General features: G+C 38.2%; 1 protein-coding gene across 5 annotated transcripts in view; it reads left to right on the top strand.

The window, feature by feature from the left end:
* CUTC (cutC copper transporter) overlaps positions 1–20,234 on the top strand; it is a 46,442-nt gene that overhangs the window by 11,887 nt on the left and 14,321 nt on the right. For 2 of the 5 annotated variants that reach the window (XM_060034280.1, XM_060034283.1), the window contains exons 1-7: positions 42–218; positions 3,502–3,573; positions 7,426–7,485; positions 10,482–10,691; positions 11,358–11,393; positions 13,633–13,766; positions 18,629–18,656. In XM_060034280.1, coding sequence (XP_059890263.1) covers positions 158–218; positions 3,502–3,573; positions 7,426–7,485; positions 10,482–10,691; positions 11,358–11,393; positions 13,633–13,766; positions 18,629–18,656 — 601 coding nt within the window. In that variant the 5' untranslated portion in view covers positions 42–157. Of the gene's footprint in view, positions 1–41; positions 219–283; positions 462–3,501; positions 3,574–7,425; positions 7,486–10,481; positions 10,692–11,357; positions 11,394–13,632; positions 13,767–18,628; positions 18,657–20,234 lie in introns of those variants that run through there. The other 3 variants (XM_060034284.1, XM_060034282.1, XM_060034281.1) reach the window with 3 other exon arrangements.

Genomic DNA, 20,234 nt, shown 5'->3' with positions numbered 1-20,234 from the left:
GCTAGCTCCTGGGCTTTCGCGGGGGCTGCTGGGGCGTGGAAATCGGGGACGCGCTGGGGTGTGCGCAGCCGTGAGGACGCGCCTGTCTGCTTGCGCGCGCTGGAACCCGGACTCTTGAGTGGAAACCGAAGACGCACGTGGGAGGAACGCGTGGAGCATGAAGAGGCAGGGAGCCTCGTCCGGGCGGAAGCGAGCGCGGATACCGTCCGGGAAGGCGGGTGCGGAAGGGGGCGGGGAGGGGGCGGTCGGCCGACTTCGCTCCCGGGTGAGGGCTGGGCCCGGCGGTGGTTCTGGCCAGTGGATTAATCGCGATTTCCCTGGAAGTACTTTCCCCTCTCCTCTCAGCACCCCCCCCCTTCGCCCCCGTTTGGTATATTCTGTCATTCCGGCTTTAAACGTGTGGAAACCCGGGGGCTGGTGGCGATAGTGATAGTGGCCCGGCTCTGGAGCCAGATATGTAGGTTCGAATCCCGGCGCCACCACATCTCGTCGTGCGACCGTATTCAAGTTGGTTAACTTCTCTCCGCCTTGCTTTTCCCTTCTCCATTGAGGATTCCAGTACGCCCTCACGGCACCGCTGTGATGGTTCAGTGTCGAGCGCTGAGCTCAGTGCCAAACCTGTGGGGACCGCTTAATAGCCTGTAGCTTCTACGGCGGGGTCGAGGATTGTCCCTAAAGCCACACCCCTCCCAAGTGGCAGAGCTTAGCTGCCCCAAGCCCGGAGTTCTTCCTAACGGGCCAGGGTGCGCTGGCATGGCAGGTGTTAGGGAATTTGGCAGGTCCGTCCTCCGTAAACTCTTGGTTCCTCCAAACTAGCAGTTCTCAAACTTTTAAATCTCAAGACCCCTTGGCCCTCTTAAAATTATTCAGACCCTCAAAGACCTTTTATTTGTATAGGTTAAATCTATCGATATTGTCCACGTTAGAAATTAAAACAGGAAATTTTTAAAATTTATTTTATCAAACAGGAATTTAAAAAATATTTATTAACTAGAAAAAAACATAATAAACCCATTACATGTTAACATTTTTTATGAAAAAATATCACCATTTTCCTGAGCAAACAAAAAATAGTGAGAATAGTGCCAATGTTTTTGTATTTTTGCAGATCTCTTTAACATCTGGCTAAATGGAATTCTCATACCTGCTTCTGCATTCAATCTGACAGGTCAAGTAGCCTCCCCAAAATTCCACTCCACTTGTGAGAGAATGAGAGTGAAAAAGGCAAAGTCTCAGTATTACTATGAAAATAATTTTCACTGTACGGACTCTGAAAGTGTGTTAGAGTGCCCTAGTTCAGAGTTAACTGGACTACCCCACTTTGAGAACTGCTGCTCCAAACAAATGTTCTCTTCTTTGATCCCTACAAATAACTTCCTTTTTTAGGACAATTGCCTTACTCTTTTTTTTTAAATTTTTATTTTATATTGGAGTAGAGTAGATTAACAATGTTGTGTTAGTTTCAGGTGTACAGCAGAGTGATTCAGCTATACATTTTCATGTATCTATTCTTTTCAAATTCTTTTCCCATTTATGTTATTACAGAGTATTGAGCAGAGTTCCCTGTGCGATACAGTAGGTCCTGTTGGTTATCTATTTTAAATATAGCAGTGTGTACATGTCAATCCCAAACTTCCAGTCTGTCCCTCCCCCCCATCCTTCTCCCCTGGTAACTGTAAGTTTGTTCTGTAAGTGTGCATCCCCACCCTCTCCTGGCCAAGGTTGAGCCACGAGATTTCGGGATCTTAGTTCCCCTACCAGGTATTGAACCCGGGCCCTGGCAGTGAAAAGGTTGAGTCCTAACCACTGGACTGCCAGGGAATTCCCACCAAGGTGTTTTCTTGTGTGAGGCAAATGGTACCCCTGCAGCACTGTTCAGTTAGATTGATCTGACAGCTGGTGTGGGTGCCTATCAGGAAAACCATGGAATTAATGCAGTGCTGTTGGTTAAGAGCACAGAGTGTCACTTAGCTCTTTCTGATAGTCTTCTCCTAAATAAATGAGGCAGTTACAGTTTGATGTTAGTGGATGATAGACTTTTGTTTTTCAAGTTGAAAATTGATTTTAAAAAAAACTATAAAAGCAACATCGGGTAGAAAAATCAAGCAATATAGAAAAGTAAAAAGAAGAAAGTAAAAGTAACTTTAAATCTCACCACCTAGTAGTAACAGTTATCAGTATGTGGTGAACATTCTTTTAGGCATTATTAAGTATGCATTCAGTAGTTTTAATTTTTTTAAAAACAGTATGTGCTTAACTTACAGAAAAAATTCAAAACTCTGTTTTCATCGCACTCTTTAGTGTAAATACATGAATTTTTATGAATTTATAAATATTCAGCCTTTAGTAAATCTTTGTGTGTCTATTGTGTACTGTGGTAGACAATGTACTTACTGTGGGTAATAATAAAGATTTCTCACATAAAGACTTTACTTAGGAAGTTTCGGTCAAGTAAGAGTGATCAGACACCTATCTACATAAATAATAATATGAGAAAATAATGTTTTAAAGAGATGAGTTAGTGCTTTAAAGAGGAACATATAGTTTATGAAGAGTTATATGAGTTCAGAAAAGGGAGATACAATTTCCTACTTTGGGAGAGAGAAAATATCATGGAAATGTGATTTGACATGAACCTTGGAAGATTTTAGCATTCAAAGATAGAGCTGGAAGCACTGTGGATTGAGGAGATGGCATAACCAAGAGCAGGGATGGGGATCAGGGGGAATTTGAGGCATATAGAGGAAATAATGTATAGTTAATTAATGACAACTAGTACTTTTTGTATACTTAGTGGGTACTATACACTTGAAATGAATTATCTCATTTTATCCTCACTACTCTGAGGTAGGTACTAAAACCTACTCTGTTTTATAGAAAACTTAGGCCAAGTAATTTGTCTAGAATCACACAAATCAGTTGTCTGGTCAGGATTTGGGATCCATCCCTGCTCTTAAATATACATACCTTATGAAGAAGTTTAAACATATTCTGCAGGTGTTGAGAAGCCATCGAAAGAATCTTGGCCTGGAATGTGATGATGAGATCTGTGTTTTAGGAAGATTAACTTGGCATTCAGTGTATATTTTTCTCAGTATAATTTCTTTTTTTTAATTTAATTTATTTTTTTATACAGCAGGTTTTTATTAGTTATGTTTTATACATATTAGTGTATACGTGTCAACCCCAATCTCCCAATTCATCGCACCACCACCCCAACCCCCGCCGCTTCCCCCCTTGGTGTCCATGCGTTTGTTCTCTACATCTGTGTCTCTATTTCTGCCTTGCAAACCAGTTCATGTGTACCATTTTTCTAGGTTCCACATATATGCATTAATATATGATATTTGTTTTTCTCTTTCTGACTTACTTCACTCTGTTTGACAGTCTCTAGGTCCATTAGACATTTGGATTTGGGCAGCAAAATATAAAATATCTGTGGTCGCGTGGTCTGGATGGATAGTATCATCATGAAATTTCATTGTTCTCTGTATATTTTAGGAGCAGCAAATGGGTTTCTTATGGAAGTGTGTGTTGATTCAGTGGAGTCAGCTGTAAATGCAGAAAGAGGAGGTAAGAGAAATTAGAAAATCATGGCAATTGGCAGTCCTTTTAAAAGTCTGAAAATGAATCCTGTGAACTGACCTTAGGAACCTTTGTGATCTCTAAGGATCCCAGTAATCCTTTTGGAAACAACCAACCAACTAGAAAACCTACTGATCGTCTAGTCCTACTTCCCCAGTAGGTTACATTTTGAGTCAGGTGTCCATAATAGTGCTTACTAACCAACTTTTTTTTTTTTTTAATTTTTATTTTTGGCTGCGTTGGGTCTTTGTTGCTGCATGCGGGCTTTCTCTAGTTGCGGCGAGCAGGGGCTACTCTTCGTTGTGGTCCACGGGCTTCTCATTGCGGTGGCTTCTCTTGTTGTGGAGCACGGGCTCTAGGTGTGCGGGCTTCAGTAGTTGTGGGGCATAGACTTAGTTGCTCCACAGCATGTGGGATCTTCCCAGACCAGGGATCTAACCTGTGTCCCCTGCATTTGCCGGCAGATCTTTTTTTTTTTTTTTTTTTTTTTAAAAATTTATTTTATTGAAGAATAGTTGATTTACAATGTTATGTTTATTTTCTCCCGTTGCGGAGCACAGGCTCCGGACGCGCAGGCTCAGCGGCCGTGGCTCACGGGCACAGCAGCTCCACAGCATGTGGGATCTTCCCGGACCGGGGCACGAACCCGTGCCCCCTGCATCGGCAGGCGGACTCTTAACCACTGCGCCACCAGGGAAGCCCTTGCAGGCAGATCTTTAACCACTGCACCACCAGGGAAGCCCTAACCAACTTTTTAAAAATTGAACTTAGCAAAGATTTAATTTTTTTCAGGCCACTGATTTTAGAGATTTGATGCTTTTTTCATTGTGAGGACTTTTATCATAATCTTTTTTTTTTTTTGAACATCATATATTTTACCTCATGGTTTCTTTTGCACCCTGGACTTGCTTTAACAGGAAGCACAGGAATTCCCATCATCTCAGGATCAGAAAATTTTTTAAACTTTATTATAGAAAATTTCAAACATATACAGAAGTAGAGAGAATAGTATAATGAATCACCATGTACCCATCAGCTTTAATCATTTTCAGTACATGGCCAATCTTTCATTTATATTGGGGGTGAGCAAACGTTTTTGTTAAGAGCAAGACAGAATATATTTCTGACTTTGCTGGCCACATTTGGTCTCTGTCATATATTCTTTGTTTTTTTTAAAAATCCTTTGAAAATGTAAAAACCATTCTCAATTTGGCAATAAAAAAAGGGTGAAGTACTGATGTAGCTACAACATAGATGCATCTTGAAATATTATTCTAAGTGGAAGAAAGCAGTCAAAAAATACCAAATATTGTATGATTCGACTGTATGAAATATCCAGAATAGGCAATTTTCTTATAGACAAAGTAGATTGGTGGTTGCCAAGGACTGCGGAGCATGGGGAGAAGGGAAAGTGACTGCTGAAGGGTGTGAGGTTTCTTTTTGGGGTTATGAAAACGTTCTAAAATTGGTGACAATGGTTGCAAAATTCTGTGAGCATACTAAAAACTATTGAATTATACACTGTAAAAGGGTGAATTGTATGATATGCGTCAGTTGTATGAAATGTAAGTTTTTTAAAAATACACGAAAACAGGACTTCCCTGGTGGCACAGTGGTTAAGACTCCACCTGTCAGTGCAGGGGACATGGGTTCGAGCCCTGGTCCGGGAAGATGCCAGGTGCCACGGAGCAACTGAGCCCATGCGCCACAACTTCTGAGCCTGTGCTCTAGAGCCCACAAGCCATTACTACTGAGCCCACATGCCACAACTACTGAAGCCCGCGCGCCTAGAGCCCATGCTGCACAAAAAGAAAAGCCACCACAATGAGAAGCCCATGCACTGCAATAAAGTGTAGCCCCCGCTCGACACAACTAGAGAAAACCCGTGTGCAGCAACGAAGACCCAACATGACCATAAATAAATTAATTACTTAATTAATTAATTTTTAAAAATACACGAAAACATGTTAAACTTGAATGCCATAACAAAAAGAAGCTTGTGAGCCTTTGGCCTGCAGACCATCATTTACTGACCTCTGATCTATATTCCTACCTTCCCTCTCCCATCCCCAAATTATTTTGAAGCAAATCCCAGACATTATGTCATTTCATCCACAAATATTTCAGTATCTCTAAAAGGCTTTAAAAATAATAATAACCTTTAAAAATAATAATAATAGGGCTTCCCTGGTGGCGCAGTGGTTGAGAGTCCGCCTGCGATGCAGGGGACATGGGTTCGTGCCCCGGTCCGGGAAGATCCCACATGCCGCGGAGCGGCTGGGCCCGTGAGCCATGACCGCTGAGCCTGCGCGTCCAGAGCCTGTGCTCTGCAACGGGAGAGGCCACAAGAGTCAGAGGCCCGCGTACCGCAAAAAAAAAAAATAATAATAATAACCAAAATATCATTAACATCTTTTAAAAATAATATTTATTAATATCATCAAAAATACCCAGTTAGTTTTCAGCTTTCCCCAATTGGCTCACACAGTTTTGTTTTGTTTTACAGTTCTTTGAATCAAGATATAAACATATTTTTTTGATATGTCTGTTTCAGTCTATGTTTCCCTTTTTTCTTTCTTTAATTCTTTCTTTTCTTTCCTTATAGTTTGTTAAAGAAACTGTGATTTTCATCTTTTATTTTAATTTAATTTAATTTTTTTAATTAATTTATTTATTTTTGGCTGCATTGGGTCTTCATGACTGCACACGGGCTTTTCCCTAGTTGCAGTGAGCAGGGGCTACTCTTCGTTGCGGTGTGCAGGCTTCTCATTGCGGTGGCTTCTCTTGTTGCAGAGCACGGGCTCTAGGCATGCGGGCTTCAGTATTGTGGCACGTGGGCTCGGTAGTTGTGGCTCGTGGGCTCTAGAGCGCAGGCTCAGTAGTTGTGGTGCACAGGCTTAGTTGCTCCGTGGCATGTGGGATCTTCCCGGACCAGGGCTCAAACCCGTCTCCCCTGCACTGGCAGGAGGATTCCCAACCACTGCGCCACAAGGGAAGTCCCGAGATGGCTTTTTTTTTTTTTTCTGCGGTACGCGGGCTTCTCACTGTTGTGACCTCTCCCGTTATGGAGCACAGGCTCTGGACGCGCAGGCTCAGCGGCCATGGCTCACGGGCCCAGCCGCTCCGCGGCATGTGGGATCTTCCCGGACCGGGGCACGAACCCGTGTCCCCTGCATCGGCAGGCGGACTCTCAACCACTGCACCACCAGGGAAGCCCCCGAGATTGCTATTTTTTTAATCAATGAAGAGTCTGTTCCACTGTGCTCAATCCAGAAACTTCTTTATTCTAAATCACTTCCTTGTACGTGGAGAAGCAACCCTATAATACAAAATTTTAAGAGACCTAGCTTAACTTGAATTAACTCTTAAATTTGACTATCAGTAACGATGTGGGTTGCAGAATATAGTTGGGTTTAAAAATAGAGTTTTACTCTAGTTTTATAATTTGATTTCTCTCAGTTTCTAAGACTCTGTTCTATATTTAGAAAAAAAATGTTGTTTGCTGTTTAATAAGAGTTTATTTTGGACAATAACTTTTGAACAATGCTTTTGAAAATTTTTCTTAATTTTTTTAATTACAAAAATTATTATGGGCTTCCCTGGTGGTGCAGTGGTTGAGAGTCTGCCTGCCGATGCAGGGGACACGGGTTCGTGCCCCGGTCCGGGAAGATCCCACATGCCGCAGAGCGGCTGTGCCTGTGAGCCATGGCCGCTGAGCCTGCGCGTCCGGAGCCTGTGCTCCACAACGGGAGAGGCCACAACAGTGAGAGGCCCGCGTAACACAAAACAACAACAACAACAACAAAATTATTATGCTTAGCAATGCTTTTCTTATTACAGGTGCTGATCGCATTGAATTATGTTCTGGCTTAGTGGAAGGAGGAACCACACCCAGCATGGGTAAGTGTCCATTTTTCAGATTTTCTCATAGAGCCTGGAGACAATTGATAATCTGTTTCATTGGGATATTTTACTGAAGTTCCTAACATGTTAACTATGCCATGGATATTGTATCAGTTAGAAACGTTTATGGTTGCAAATAAACTTGTCTATCACAGATGTGATCAAATAGATATTTTTTTCCCTTATATATCATAAAGTTGAGATTAAGTTACTGTTAATATTGGTTCATATGCTCTACAGTAATGTCAAGGACTGTGTTTTTTTTTATCTTTCCATTCTGGCATCCTTGGTATACTGACTTTTGTCTTCATTTCACCCCTCTTAGTCTTTGTGCTGTTGTCATACATTTTTCTTTTACATATGTTAAAAACCCCACACTGCATTGTTATTATTTTTGTTTAAAGAGCCAGTTATCTTTTAAAGAGGTTGAAATAATAAGAAGACATCATATTTACCCATGTGTAATTAACCATTTCTGATGCTCTTCCTTTGTATAGATCTATATTTCATCTGGTTTCATTTTCCTTCTGCCTGAAGTAATTCTTCTAACATTTTTTGTAGTACAATGTGCTGGTGATGAATTCTTTCAGCTTTTGTGTATCTGAAAACACCTTTCCCCATTTTTGAAAGATATTTTTGCTGGGTGTAGAATTCTAGGTTGACAGTTTTATTCTGCCAGGACTTTAAAGATGCTTCTCCACTGTCTTCTTGCTTGTATTGTTTCTGACAGGAAATCTGTCATCCAAACCTTTGTTCTTTTCTGTGTAATTTGTCTTTCTCTTGGTTATTTTTAAGATTTTGTTCTTTACTCTTGGTTTTGAACAATTTGAGTATGATGTACCTGAGTGTAGTTTTTTTCATGTTTCTTGGACATGTACATTTATACTTTTCATCACATTTGCAAATTTTTCAGCATTTAATGTCCTCCACTCCCTCCTTCAAAGACTTCAACTAACTTACTTAAGGCTGCTTAAAGTTGTTCCACAGCTCACTGCTGAACTACTCTTAAAAAAAACTTTTTCTCTGTTTCATTTTCTATAGATCCTATTCCTTTGTTTTCAAGTTTACTGATCTTTTCTCTGCAATGTCTAATTGCTGTTAATCCCACCTAGTGTATTTTTCATCTCACACACTGTAGTTTTCATCCCTAGATATTTGAGATTGTTGTTATATCTCTCATGTCACTTTTTAGCTTTTTTGAACACGTAGAATAAAGTTACAATAGCTATTTTAATGACTTGGCTGCTAATTCTAACATCTGTATCAGTTCTAGGTTGGTTTTGTTTGATTGATTTTCGCCTAATGATGCATCTTGTTTTCCTGCCTGATAATTTTTCATTGTATGTAAGACATTATGAATTTTGCTTTGCTGGGTACTGGATATTTTTATATTCCTATAAATATTCTTGAGCAGTTAGGTATTGGAAACAGTTTGTTCATTTTGGATTGGGTTTTTAAAATTTGTTAAGTGGGTCTGGAATAGTGTTATTCCCCACTACTGAGGCAAGACCTTCTGTGTACTCTACCCAGTGCCCCATGAATCTTGAAATTTTCCTGTGTGTGGCTGGTGGGAACAGGCATTATTCCTGTCCTGGTGTGAATGACAGGCACTATTTCTTCTAATTCTTTTCAGTGGGTCTTTCTCTGGCTTTGTGTAGTTTCCTTGCGTGCATACGCCGATCGGTACTCAGCTGAATATTAGCGGGAAGGGGGTGTGTGGTTCTGTGCAGATCTCCAGGATTCTTTTTCTCTCCTCCCTGCTATTCTCTGCTGTGAACTCTAGCCACTTGGTCTTCCTGGACTCTCAGCTTTGTCTCCTCAACTCAGAGAATTCTCTGGCCTCTGCCTGGGTTCCGTCTCCCTATTCTGTGGCCTGGAAAACTCTCAAGGTAGTAATCTGGGTCATTCAGAGAGCTCACCTCATTTGTTTCCCATCTCTCAGGCAACATTATCCTTTGTTGCAAACCATTGTTTCATATGTTTTGTCTGTTTTTTGGTTTTATGGGTGGAAGGGTAAATCCAGTTCCTGTTACTCTGTCTTGGTCAAAAGCCCAAGTCCCTATATGAAACTTTGACTCCTATATTTTACTCTGAGATGGATGATAGCGTTATTTAGTATAAAAGGCTTATATATGCAATGGCCTTTTGGACTCCTCTCTCTAAAATAAAGGAGGGCATTCCCTGGCCACTTTGTGAAATACCTAGAACATACCTGTTATTTGAGTGCAGTCTGTTTTTTGCAACAGCAGTCATGTATGATTCATTACTTGGTGATGGGCACATTGCTATCCCATGCAGAATTGGGGTTCTTGTAGCAAGGAAAAAGACGTAAATTCACATTGGGTAAACACTAATGGTGCTTGCCACAGATCTTATACCACTGAGTGTTTCTGAACTAGCCACGAATTGTGTCAAATTTGGGTACTTTTATTCATAGATCTCCTCATAAAATCACAAATAAGTTCAACTTTGCTCCCTTTTGCATATCTCTTATTTAAAAAAAAGGCTTTGCTAAATATCTTTTTCCATTAAGGAATCATAAACTTTAGAACTATGTAACCATCTCTATAGTAGGTTTTAAATAGAGCTGTAATCATTATGAAGGAGAAACCGGATCTTAGGGAATACACTGGCAGAACATAGAGCCTGGTAGTTATTACACTTTCAAATGTCACATTCCAGTAAAAGAATTTAGTTGAGTCAACTGACAAGTGCTTTTAAAATGTGGTAACTTCCTTCTATTTTCTAAATTGCTTTTTTATTTACCCTTAATTTTCTTATTACGTAACTTCTACTATATGTACGTTTTTCTTCTCAGTGTCTCCTTTTTCCTTTAGATCCATCTTTCTTTGGTTTATTCCATCAACTCTTCCATTTCTTGTAGAAGTGATACACTAGAGCAAATGTAAAAGACCAGTACAGTAATATTTTATTGACTTCCTTGAGCTTTTAGCTCACATTTGAATTTTAATTAGTCTGCTCTATTCTTATAGGTGTCCTTCAAGTAGTGAAGCAGTATGTCCAGATACCAGTTTTTGTGATGATTCGGCCGCGTGGAGGTGATTTTTTATATTCAGACCGTGAAGTTGAGGTGATGAAGGCTGACATTCGTCTTGCCAAACTTTATGGTGCTGATGGTTTGGTATTTGGGGCACTGACTGAAGATGGACACATTGACAAAGAACTGTGTATGTCCCTTATCGGTAAGAATTTGTACTGAGACCAAAAAGCCTCTAATGATGATTGCATTGAATACTCCCAATATAGAAAAACGCAATCACAAAACTGGCTTTTCATTCACACCTGCAGGCACTTATACTAACCTATTTTAAACACTAGCTATTTAGGTGTTTTGGGTAGAGACTATGTGTGACATAGCCCTCCTGACTCTCTCAGTTACTATAGATTGGGTTCTGCTACTGTTCCTATAGGGTTTAAGGGAAATTTACCTTGATTCCTTTAATCACAGCATTGAAAAGTTGAAAAGCTATTACAGTTGGTGAGGATGGGGAGATGTAGAGAGGACAGAAGCAAACTACTTATATTAACTAGACCAGAGTATTTCTTGAAGATTTTCAGAAGGGTCGTAATAGATGTAATGCTACCCTTATAGTTGCCAAGTCATATAGTTTTTATTTGGTGCCTCTAAGGAGTGGATGACTTTTTTTTTTTTTTAACTGAAAATCAGAGATTAATGGAAACATAGGACTTTTGGATTTGGAAGGTTGCCCTTTTTTTATTATTTTAGTTCAGTGTCTTCACTTAAGAGAAGAAAGTATTAAAAAGTTCATTCTAACATGGAGAATTCTGTAAATAGTAATCAGTGATGATCTCTTCATTCATGTTGTCATGTGATTTTCTTTATATAGCTATTTGCCGTCCTCTGCCAGTCACTTTCCACCGAGGTGAGTCATTTCCATTTTAGAAGTTCTGTTGAACGGTGTCAGTTTTCTCAGTTCACCAAATGCCACAACCTTCTTTCTGGAACACAATTGTATAGTGTCATTACAGTGTTACCAATTGGTTTTTTTATACTGGTCATGGGACTAACAGTTGTAAATTTAGAGATGCACAATTTCTAGAAAATATGAAGCCTTAGTTATGAAAAGTTGTTAAAAGCAGAAGGTGGTGGTGGTGGCATATAATAGAGGCTCGAGAGAGTAAGCATTGCCTACAAGTGCGTGTGCTTGTCACAGCTTTCCAAGCAAGAATCCTGAGATTCATTTTTGTTAGTTTGCCTCAGGTCATGTGCAGTCTCAAAAAGGATAAATCACTATGGCCAATGAAAGGAAATGTGCTGCTTGGCTTAAGCCAGATAAGATCATTCTGGAGCTAGGAGTGAGGTCAGCTTTCACAGATGAATATAAGATTCGTGGGCAGAGAGGGGGAGGGTATCTGATGAAGAATTGGGTACTATTAGGAAGAGGAGAGAAGAAATAGGTGCTGGATAATCAATGAACAGATGTTCACTATAGTGCACAAAATTATTGTACATTATTGATAGCTTGTCTGCATCAGAATGATTTCTAAAAAGTATCTGATAATTTTATATGAAAATACTTCTTATCTCTAAATCAGGCAGTTACAATTTCCATACATTTTTGCCTAACATTGGTAAAATGGAGGAACAAGTGTGAATTTTGCCTTCAGAGGCACTGCCATTGCACATGAAAAGAAAGAAGTCTTCAATTTTTTTTATTTGATGATATGCATGAGAAATTATTGAATATTTTTTGTCCTTTTGAGTAAGCATCCAAAGATTAGGATGAGAGTGGACACTAGGATTTGCATCCATTTGTAGAAATTAGGTATATAGCATTTGTAATCCTTGTTTCTTTATGAAATGAGTAACACCAGAAAACTTTCTTGACTTGCTGTTTAGCAATGCTTCTCATAAACTAGCAATAACTAAAAGATGTTAGATCGCTTAAAAGTCAGAACTTTGAAGCTAGCCAAAAGAAAAAAGAAAAGTTTTAAAATATGAGGTAATTTAAATTAGTAAACATTTATCTGAAAAATATATAGTTTAAAATTTGATATGGTAAATAATTCAAAATAAACCCACCATATAGAATATATTTTTCTGTTCTTAAACTAAGAAAATCATTTCAAAGTTTTTGTCTTTTCCTTCAATAAATTTAGCAAAAATATTTCCATGTTTTTATATTGTTATATTGTCCTGTGCTCCACATTTTTTTCACTCATGTATTTAATATTATGACAGTATAATCACTGAGAAGGTACTGCCACCAAAAAAGGAAAATCCTCTGTGTTACATTTAGCTGCCTACATACACTAAAGGGTGAAAGGAAGGGGTCTACCGCCTAATCCACCATAGATTAGCACTTATGTATCATGTAGCAGTGCTGAGAACCAAAGCAGAAGTAGTTTTCTTTGGGGTTCCTATTGCCAGTTTCCTCAGTGAGGAGGAGAGAAGTCTCTTAGAAAGTAGGATGGAACTGAAACCTCATATAGTCTGTTGTAAACAACTTTCCTTATACTATGAGTCTTGAGTACATGGGATAAATGGATTAGAATAAAATTAGTCAATAATGAGAATGTGAACCAAGGCTTTTTCTAGAACTGGTGAGTGTAATGTTTTCATTCTGTTTGTCCAGTTTGTTTGAACCCTTAGAGCAGACTCCCAAATTTGAGTCACTTGCCTGTTACGTTTACAATTTTACCATATCCAAGGGCTACTTGTGCAAATGTATTTAATAATTTTCTTAAAATCTTAAGTAAATTTATTTTAAAGAGAAACTTTATAACTAATGAAAAATGGAAACTTTTCACTTCTAATCTGCATTTAAGTAAATGCATCTGTTCAAATGCATACCATCTAAAATGATCCTGCATACCATTGGTGGCATGCTGACTGTGGTATGCTGGTAAACTGGTTCTCAGGAAAAAAGAGTCCTGATTTGTAGCATTTGTTGATTTCTGTGGTTTTGTACTTTCACCTTGACTAATTTCAGCTGCCAATGGATTGACAATCATGCTTGCAAAATTCCTGAATATTTAACAACTGACTCTTGCAAGCCAGGACAAGCTAGGTCCAGCATACCACTGTGTGTATACTACATTTTGGAAAGCACTGTATTAGAGATATCTGTTCAAAATTCAAGTCAGTTTTATTTATTTCAGCCTTTGACATGGTTCATGATCCAATGGCAGCTCTAGAGACCCTCTTAACTTTGGGATTTGAAAGAGTATTAACCAGTGGATGCGACATTTCAGCACTAGAAGGACTACCCCTAATAAAGCGACTCATAGATCAGGTACACACAATTTCCTTCCTTTCTTCCTAAGACGCTGTTGTGGTTACTTCTGATATTCTGCTGTTCAACGAGGTTGTGAAACTACATATTACTGACTTTGTGGTTACTCCATAGCAAGCAGGAAATAACATATTTTATAATTTTTATTTCTTTCACATGAGCATTTTTAGTAGCCAAGGCTCTTAAGATCAAATTATAGACAATGCCTAAATAACTGATCTAATCTGGATAACCACAGCAAATTTTACCTTTCTTCTGCCATCAGCGTTGCATAGTTTAAGCCATATCTTCTTACTGGCAACCTATGTATACTCAGGGGTTCCCACATAAAATTTGAGAAAATTATCATTTCGAGGTGAATTCTAAAACTAAAACTGGGACTTCCCTTGTGGTCCAGTGATTAAGACTCCACGCTTCCACTGCAGGGGGCACGGGTTCGATCCCTGGTGGGGGAACTAAGATCCTGCATGCCAGATGGCACAGCCAAAAAAAACCTAAAACTGTATCCTTCTCATTTCTCCCAAACTACCAAGATAGGAGGAAATACATTTTTCTCTTATATGATGTCCTCTTGTGAGTTCACATCATTTGTAGAACAGCCAGAAGATGGCTTTGTAATTGTAGTATGTCTGTGTTTTTCTGACACCCGTCCAGAGGCATTCTAAGTGAGTGAGTATGGACTTTGAGATGAGAATGTTCTGGATATGAGACAGTTTTGACACTTGCTGTATAATGTTGAGTAGATTACTAGCGTTTAAGCCTCTGTTTCCTCATGTGAAATTGAGATAAGTTTAATATCTCCTATATAGGGTTGCTCTGAGGATTGGTAGAGATCAGGTAGGATTGGTAGAGATAAGAGATAATATAAGAGATAAGAAAGGCTCTTGGTAAGAGCCTTAGCAGAGTGCTTGATATATATTAGATTTTAATACATGTTAGTGTCTATAATTATTATTACTGCTATTATTAATAATATTATTTAGTGTTTTTGTGTAGACATCTGCTTATGTTTCCTTTTCTATAACCATGAAAATAATTTTCAGAAATTTCACCTGAGAATCAGATAAATTTTTCTAGACTGGAACTTACTGGTTTTATAAATATTTATTAAGTATATATTAAGGTGCAGGACATTTGCCCTATGTTGGTGACCAAGGGGTGCCTGCGCACGCACGCGTGTGTGTGTCTGTAGTCATTGCCCTTACAAACTAGTGCACAACAGGCACTTTTAATAGAGTACTATATAAAAAAAAAAAGTGCTGTGGGAGCACATTGGAGAGGAATTAACCCCAGATTTGAGGGATTGGGATTAACAGTAGTTAGCTTCCCAGAAGAAAAGAAATCCACACTGCAATGTCTTACTCATTTGAAGGATGATTAGGAGCCATCAATGTAAAAGGGAATAGGGAGAGGGAGAGTCGGGGGGATGCTCCATGTGGACAAAACAGTATATGCAAAGGCCTAGAAACAAAAGTGAGCATCATTTATTAAGATATTGAAGAATGACTATAATGTTGAATGTGAAGAGAAGAATACTGTCCAGAGCCTTGAAAACTATTTAAGAGTTTTTATTTTATCCTTGGTGCACTGGGGAAGCCTGAAGGGTTTTAAAATAGAAGAATTGATGAGTCAGCTTTCCATTTTAAAATGGTTACTCAGTATGGAGTAGAGAATAATTGTTGTAGTCATATATTGCATTTCATAATATTTGTGTGTGTGTGTGTGTGTGTGTGTGAGAGAGAGAGAGAGAGAGAGAGAGAGAGATTTGTAATTTAATCACTGGTTGGCAGGAAGAGCTGGGTTAAATATGCTTATACACTAACTTTACTTTTTTTAAGTAAAAGTTATATGTATATATAACAGGTGTACAACATTGATGTTTTGATATACATATACAGAATGAAATGGTTACAGTCAAGATCATGTTCATCTGTTCATATAGTTAACTTGTGTGGCGTGTGTGTGTGGTGAAAGTACCTGAAATCTACTCTCTTAGCAAAATTTTAGTATTCAGTACAGTTTTATTGACTGTAGTCATCATGCTATACATTTGATCTATAGACGTACTCATCCTACATAGCAACTTTGTATCCTTTTACCAACATCTCCCCATTTCCTTCACCTCCTTACCCCTGGTAACCACCATTCTATTCTCTGCTTCTCTGTGTTTTACTTTTTTAGATCCCACATAGAAGTGAGATCATGCTAACTTTACTTTTTGAAGCAGTTACTTAGTAGTATAATATACTGGTTAAAGCATAGGATTTGGGATTAGAAAGGTCTATGTTTAAATCCTGGTTTTGCCACTTATTAACAGTGACCTTGGGCAGTTTATCTAACCATCCTAAACTTCAGTTTCCTTACCTACAAAGTTAGCATAATAATAGTGCCTACCTCTTAGAATAGTTGTGGATTACTTCAGCACAAGGTCTGACACTTAGTAACTGCTCTGTATTGGTAAATCACTTTGATAGCCTCAGGTAAGCATATACTTCTAAATAATCTTTTATGGAAGGCCAAAAAAAAAGTGATAGAATTCATCTCTTTAAACATTTGTCCATGTTTTAGAAAGCTTTCAGTTGGAAGAAACAGTTACAGTAAGTATGACTTTTTTGCTCCTAAACTCATTTCAGCGTTCTAGATAGTAAATATTTAGTTTTGTGGGTATTTTGCTGTAGTCTGTTTGAGGATACTAAACAGCCTTGTTTCACTTATTTCTCTAACAATTATTAAATTTGTGAAATAGCCCCCTCTCCCTTTTACTCTCTATTTCATTTCCTTGCTTTTTTATTCATTGTATGTTTAAATATTTATATTTTATAAATATACCTATCTGTTGTCTGTTTTCGTTGAACGTGAAAGCCCCATGAGAATAGGAACTTTCTCTTGCTCATGATGTCAGAGAGGAAAAACTTTTTCTTTACCCTCTTTTTAAAAAGAAAAGTGAACCCTCCTAGGTTCAGTATTAGAGATCCTGCAAATTAAACTGACAAAAGATAGATTTGCAAGAAAACAAGATTGTAATCACGTGTGTATGTATGTATGGGAGTTCACAAAGAAATGTGACTCAAAGAGGTGCTTAGAATTGGGGGCTTATATACCATCTTCTAATAGGTAAAGGAGGGGGAAGAGAGCACTTAGTGACTTAGAAGTGGAAGGAGAAAGGGCCCTTATGGGAAAACAAATGACTTTTTGGAAAGATTATTGTATCCTTAGAAGAATAGATGGGAGATAGGATAGTTTTATGATATTGTCTGCCTGGGTGTGGTGCTGATGAGCTGCTTCCAGAGAGGGGATTTATGACGGTTGAGTTCTTTTTCAGTTCTTTTGGGAGGCTCTGCTTTTAGGCAGATAAGGAATTTCAGCCTTTAGCTCAAAATAATTTTTATGCCACAGTGACATATTTTGGACCCCTTCAGTCACAGTGTTCTTCATACCTACAACAGAGTCTGGTACACGGTAGGCACTTAATAAATATTTGTTGGATGGATGGAGGAGTGAGTAAAGTGACATTTGATAAACACTTTCATGATAGAGCAATTTGGTCAGGGTATTATTCTGCAAGTTAGTGAGCTTGTTATAACATTATATGTTATTTTTATTCTGTCATTATTACCTACTGCCACTAGAGTTTCTACTGAGTATGCATTTGTAAAAAGGTGATTTCCTTTTGACTTTCAGTGATACTGGGTATATCACCAAAATTTATTTAGGAAATGGGATGAAATTAGAATAAAAGTAAGGAAATTTCAATACCTATTATCAGAAATTAAATCAATTCATGTAGTTCAGTTTTATTACTTAATATCCAATAAAATGGACCTATGGTTTTATTTAATTAGTATAATAAGCTAGGGAATTTAGTTGAGGACACATGATTTGAACAGATTTTTTTCTAGTAATTTACGATTATGCTATTCTCTTTCTTTTCTGCTGAAATCTTACTTAAATTCAACTACTTCCATTCCATCGCATGCCAAGAACTCAGAATTAGTGTTATTTTTCAGTAGTGGCTTTTTTTTTTTTTTTTTTGGGGGGGGGGTACATAGACCTCTCACTGTTGTGGCCTTTCCCGTTGCGGAGCACAGGCTCCGGACGCACAGGCTCAACGGCCATGGCTCATGGGCATAGCCGCTCATGGCATGTGGGATCTTCCCGGACCAGGGCACGAACCCGTGTCCCCTGCATTGGCAGGCGGACTCTCAACCACTGCACCACCAGGGAAGCCCTCTTTTTTTCTTTCTTAAAAATTTTATTTTATTTATTATTTTTGGCTGTGTTGGGTCTTCGTTGCTGCGTGCACACTTTCTCTAGCTGTGTTCGTTGCGGTGCAGGGGCTTCTCTTGTTGCGGAGCACAGGCTCTAGGCGTGCAGGCTTCAGTAGTTGTGGCACATGGGCTCGGTACTTGTGGCTTGTGGGCTCTAGAGCACAGGCTCAGTAGTTGTGGTGCATGGCCTTATTTGCTCCGCGGCATGTGGGATCCTCCCAGACCAGGACTTAAACCCGTGTCCCCTGCATTGGCTGGTGGATTCTTAACCACTGCGCCACCAGGGAAGCCCCCAGTAATGGGTTTTCTTAAGATGGTGTGATTATTTAGTATTTATATTTTATTCTCCTATTCTTTGTGTTTATAACAGTACAAGTCTTTAAAGCAATAAAATAAAATAACCTTTCTGGGTAGAAAGAGTTACTACTCTGAACATTTTACTTACCCAAGATCCCAAAGAAATAGAAAGATCTATTGAAAATTAGATACTAGTAGTAACTTAATAAATTTAATATAATTATGTTTCTGTTTTGCTGCCTTATTATCCCATGTAAGAGAAGGATATTAAAATTGTTTATTTTTTTCTTTTTTCAGGCAAAAGGCAGGATTGTGGTAATGCCAGGTATTTATTTATCTATCCGTTTACTAGTGTAACACTATAGTGAGGAAGAGCAAAAGAGGCAGGACAGTATGGGGGGTAGTATTAGTACATGGTGTTCAGAAAGAATATATAATTTGATTAAAATGTTTAAGATTGGGGGATCTGTGCTGCAATTTAAAACTACATGAGGAACACTCTAGTAGGGTTTCGCTCAGAGAAGAGCAAATAAGGATTGGGGTTTCTCCATGTTTGCTTTCCCATAGTATACAATTTTGTGAATGTAGATGTTCATTTCTGGTGAGGCACACCAAGTTTGATGCTGCTACACTGCATTAGGGCCAAATGTCCTAGTTGTTGATAAGGTATAAGCAAACATAGGTAACGCCCCTGGATAATGTAATACTCAGTTTCTGAAAATCTTTGATCACAAAATTCTTCCTTGTAGTCAGAACAGTTGGATCACATACTTCTAATGATAACTCTAAGATCAATGAAGTACATAATGGCTCATTAGAAGTCAACAGTTTTTTAAGAATTAGATAAGATGACCTAGATCCAGAATGAGATTAATATAAAGACAATCTTAATTTTTTCTTATTAAATTTCTCAAACGTATAAAAAAGAAAACAGCATTATGAATACTCATGTACTCAATTTCTATATTTAACATTTTATCACATTTGTTTCATCTTTTTTTTATCCTGAGGTATTTTAAAATTAAATTAAAGGCATTATAACATTTTCTCTTTATACGTCTCTAAAAAAATAAGGGCATTTTACTCTAACCGCAATATCATTATCACATCTATCAAAATAAACACTAAATCCCTAATACCATTTAATACTCAGCCAATACTCTCCTTTCTCTAATTGTACCCAGAATGTTTTTTATAGCTGATATGTTCAAACCAGGATCCAATCAAGGAACAAGTATTGCACTTGGTTTTTATCTTTCTTAATATCTTTTAATATAGAAGTTTTCCTTTTCTTCTTCTGCTTTAAAAAAAATGACATTTAAAAAGTTTGAACTACTTACCCAGTAAAATGTCCTAGTTTCTGGATTTATCAGATTGTTTCCTTTTGATATTGTTTAGCATGTATTTCCTAGACTAGCCTCTGTATTTTCCTATAAACTGCTTGTTTAGATTCTGGTTAAATATTTTTGGTAGGAATACTTCATGGATAATTCTGAATACTTCATATTTCATCACATCAGAAGGCATACAATGTCTGGTTGTCTTAATACCAGTGATGCCAAGACTGACCAGAGGTCAAAATGGTGATAGTGAGATATAGGCCAACTTTTAAAAAGAGGCCAAACAGACAGACAGTGTCAGAAATTTAGGAAAGCTTTGACTTGTAGCAAGTTCCTGAAACATGAGCAAAAAGAAAGCATATATTATTTGTTAAGTTGAGACCCTTAGTAGATTAATCAGGGAATGTTAAAGAAACTTAATTGAGTCTGATGCATTTCCATTTAAGACTAAATATATTTATACTTGACAACTAATACCCAGACTTAAAGACAGTTGTTAACGTAAGATTGCCTTTGCTTTATATGTAATTATTAAGTTATGTGCTATGTGCAAGGCACTACTT

This window comes from Delphinus delphis, chromosome 16 (assembly GCF_949987515.2).
Source record: "Delphinus delphis chromosome 16, mDelDel1.2, whole genome shotgun sequence".
Taxonomy (NCBI): Eukaryota; Metazoa; Chordata; class Mammalia; order Artiodactyla; family Delphinidae; genus Delphinus; species Delphinus delphis.
The sequence above is the reverse complement of the archived record's forward strand: the minus strand, read 5'-3'. Positions and strand labels throughout refer to the sequence as shown.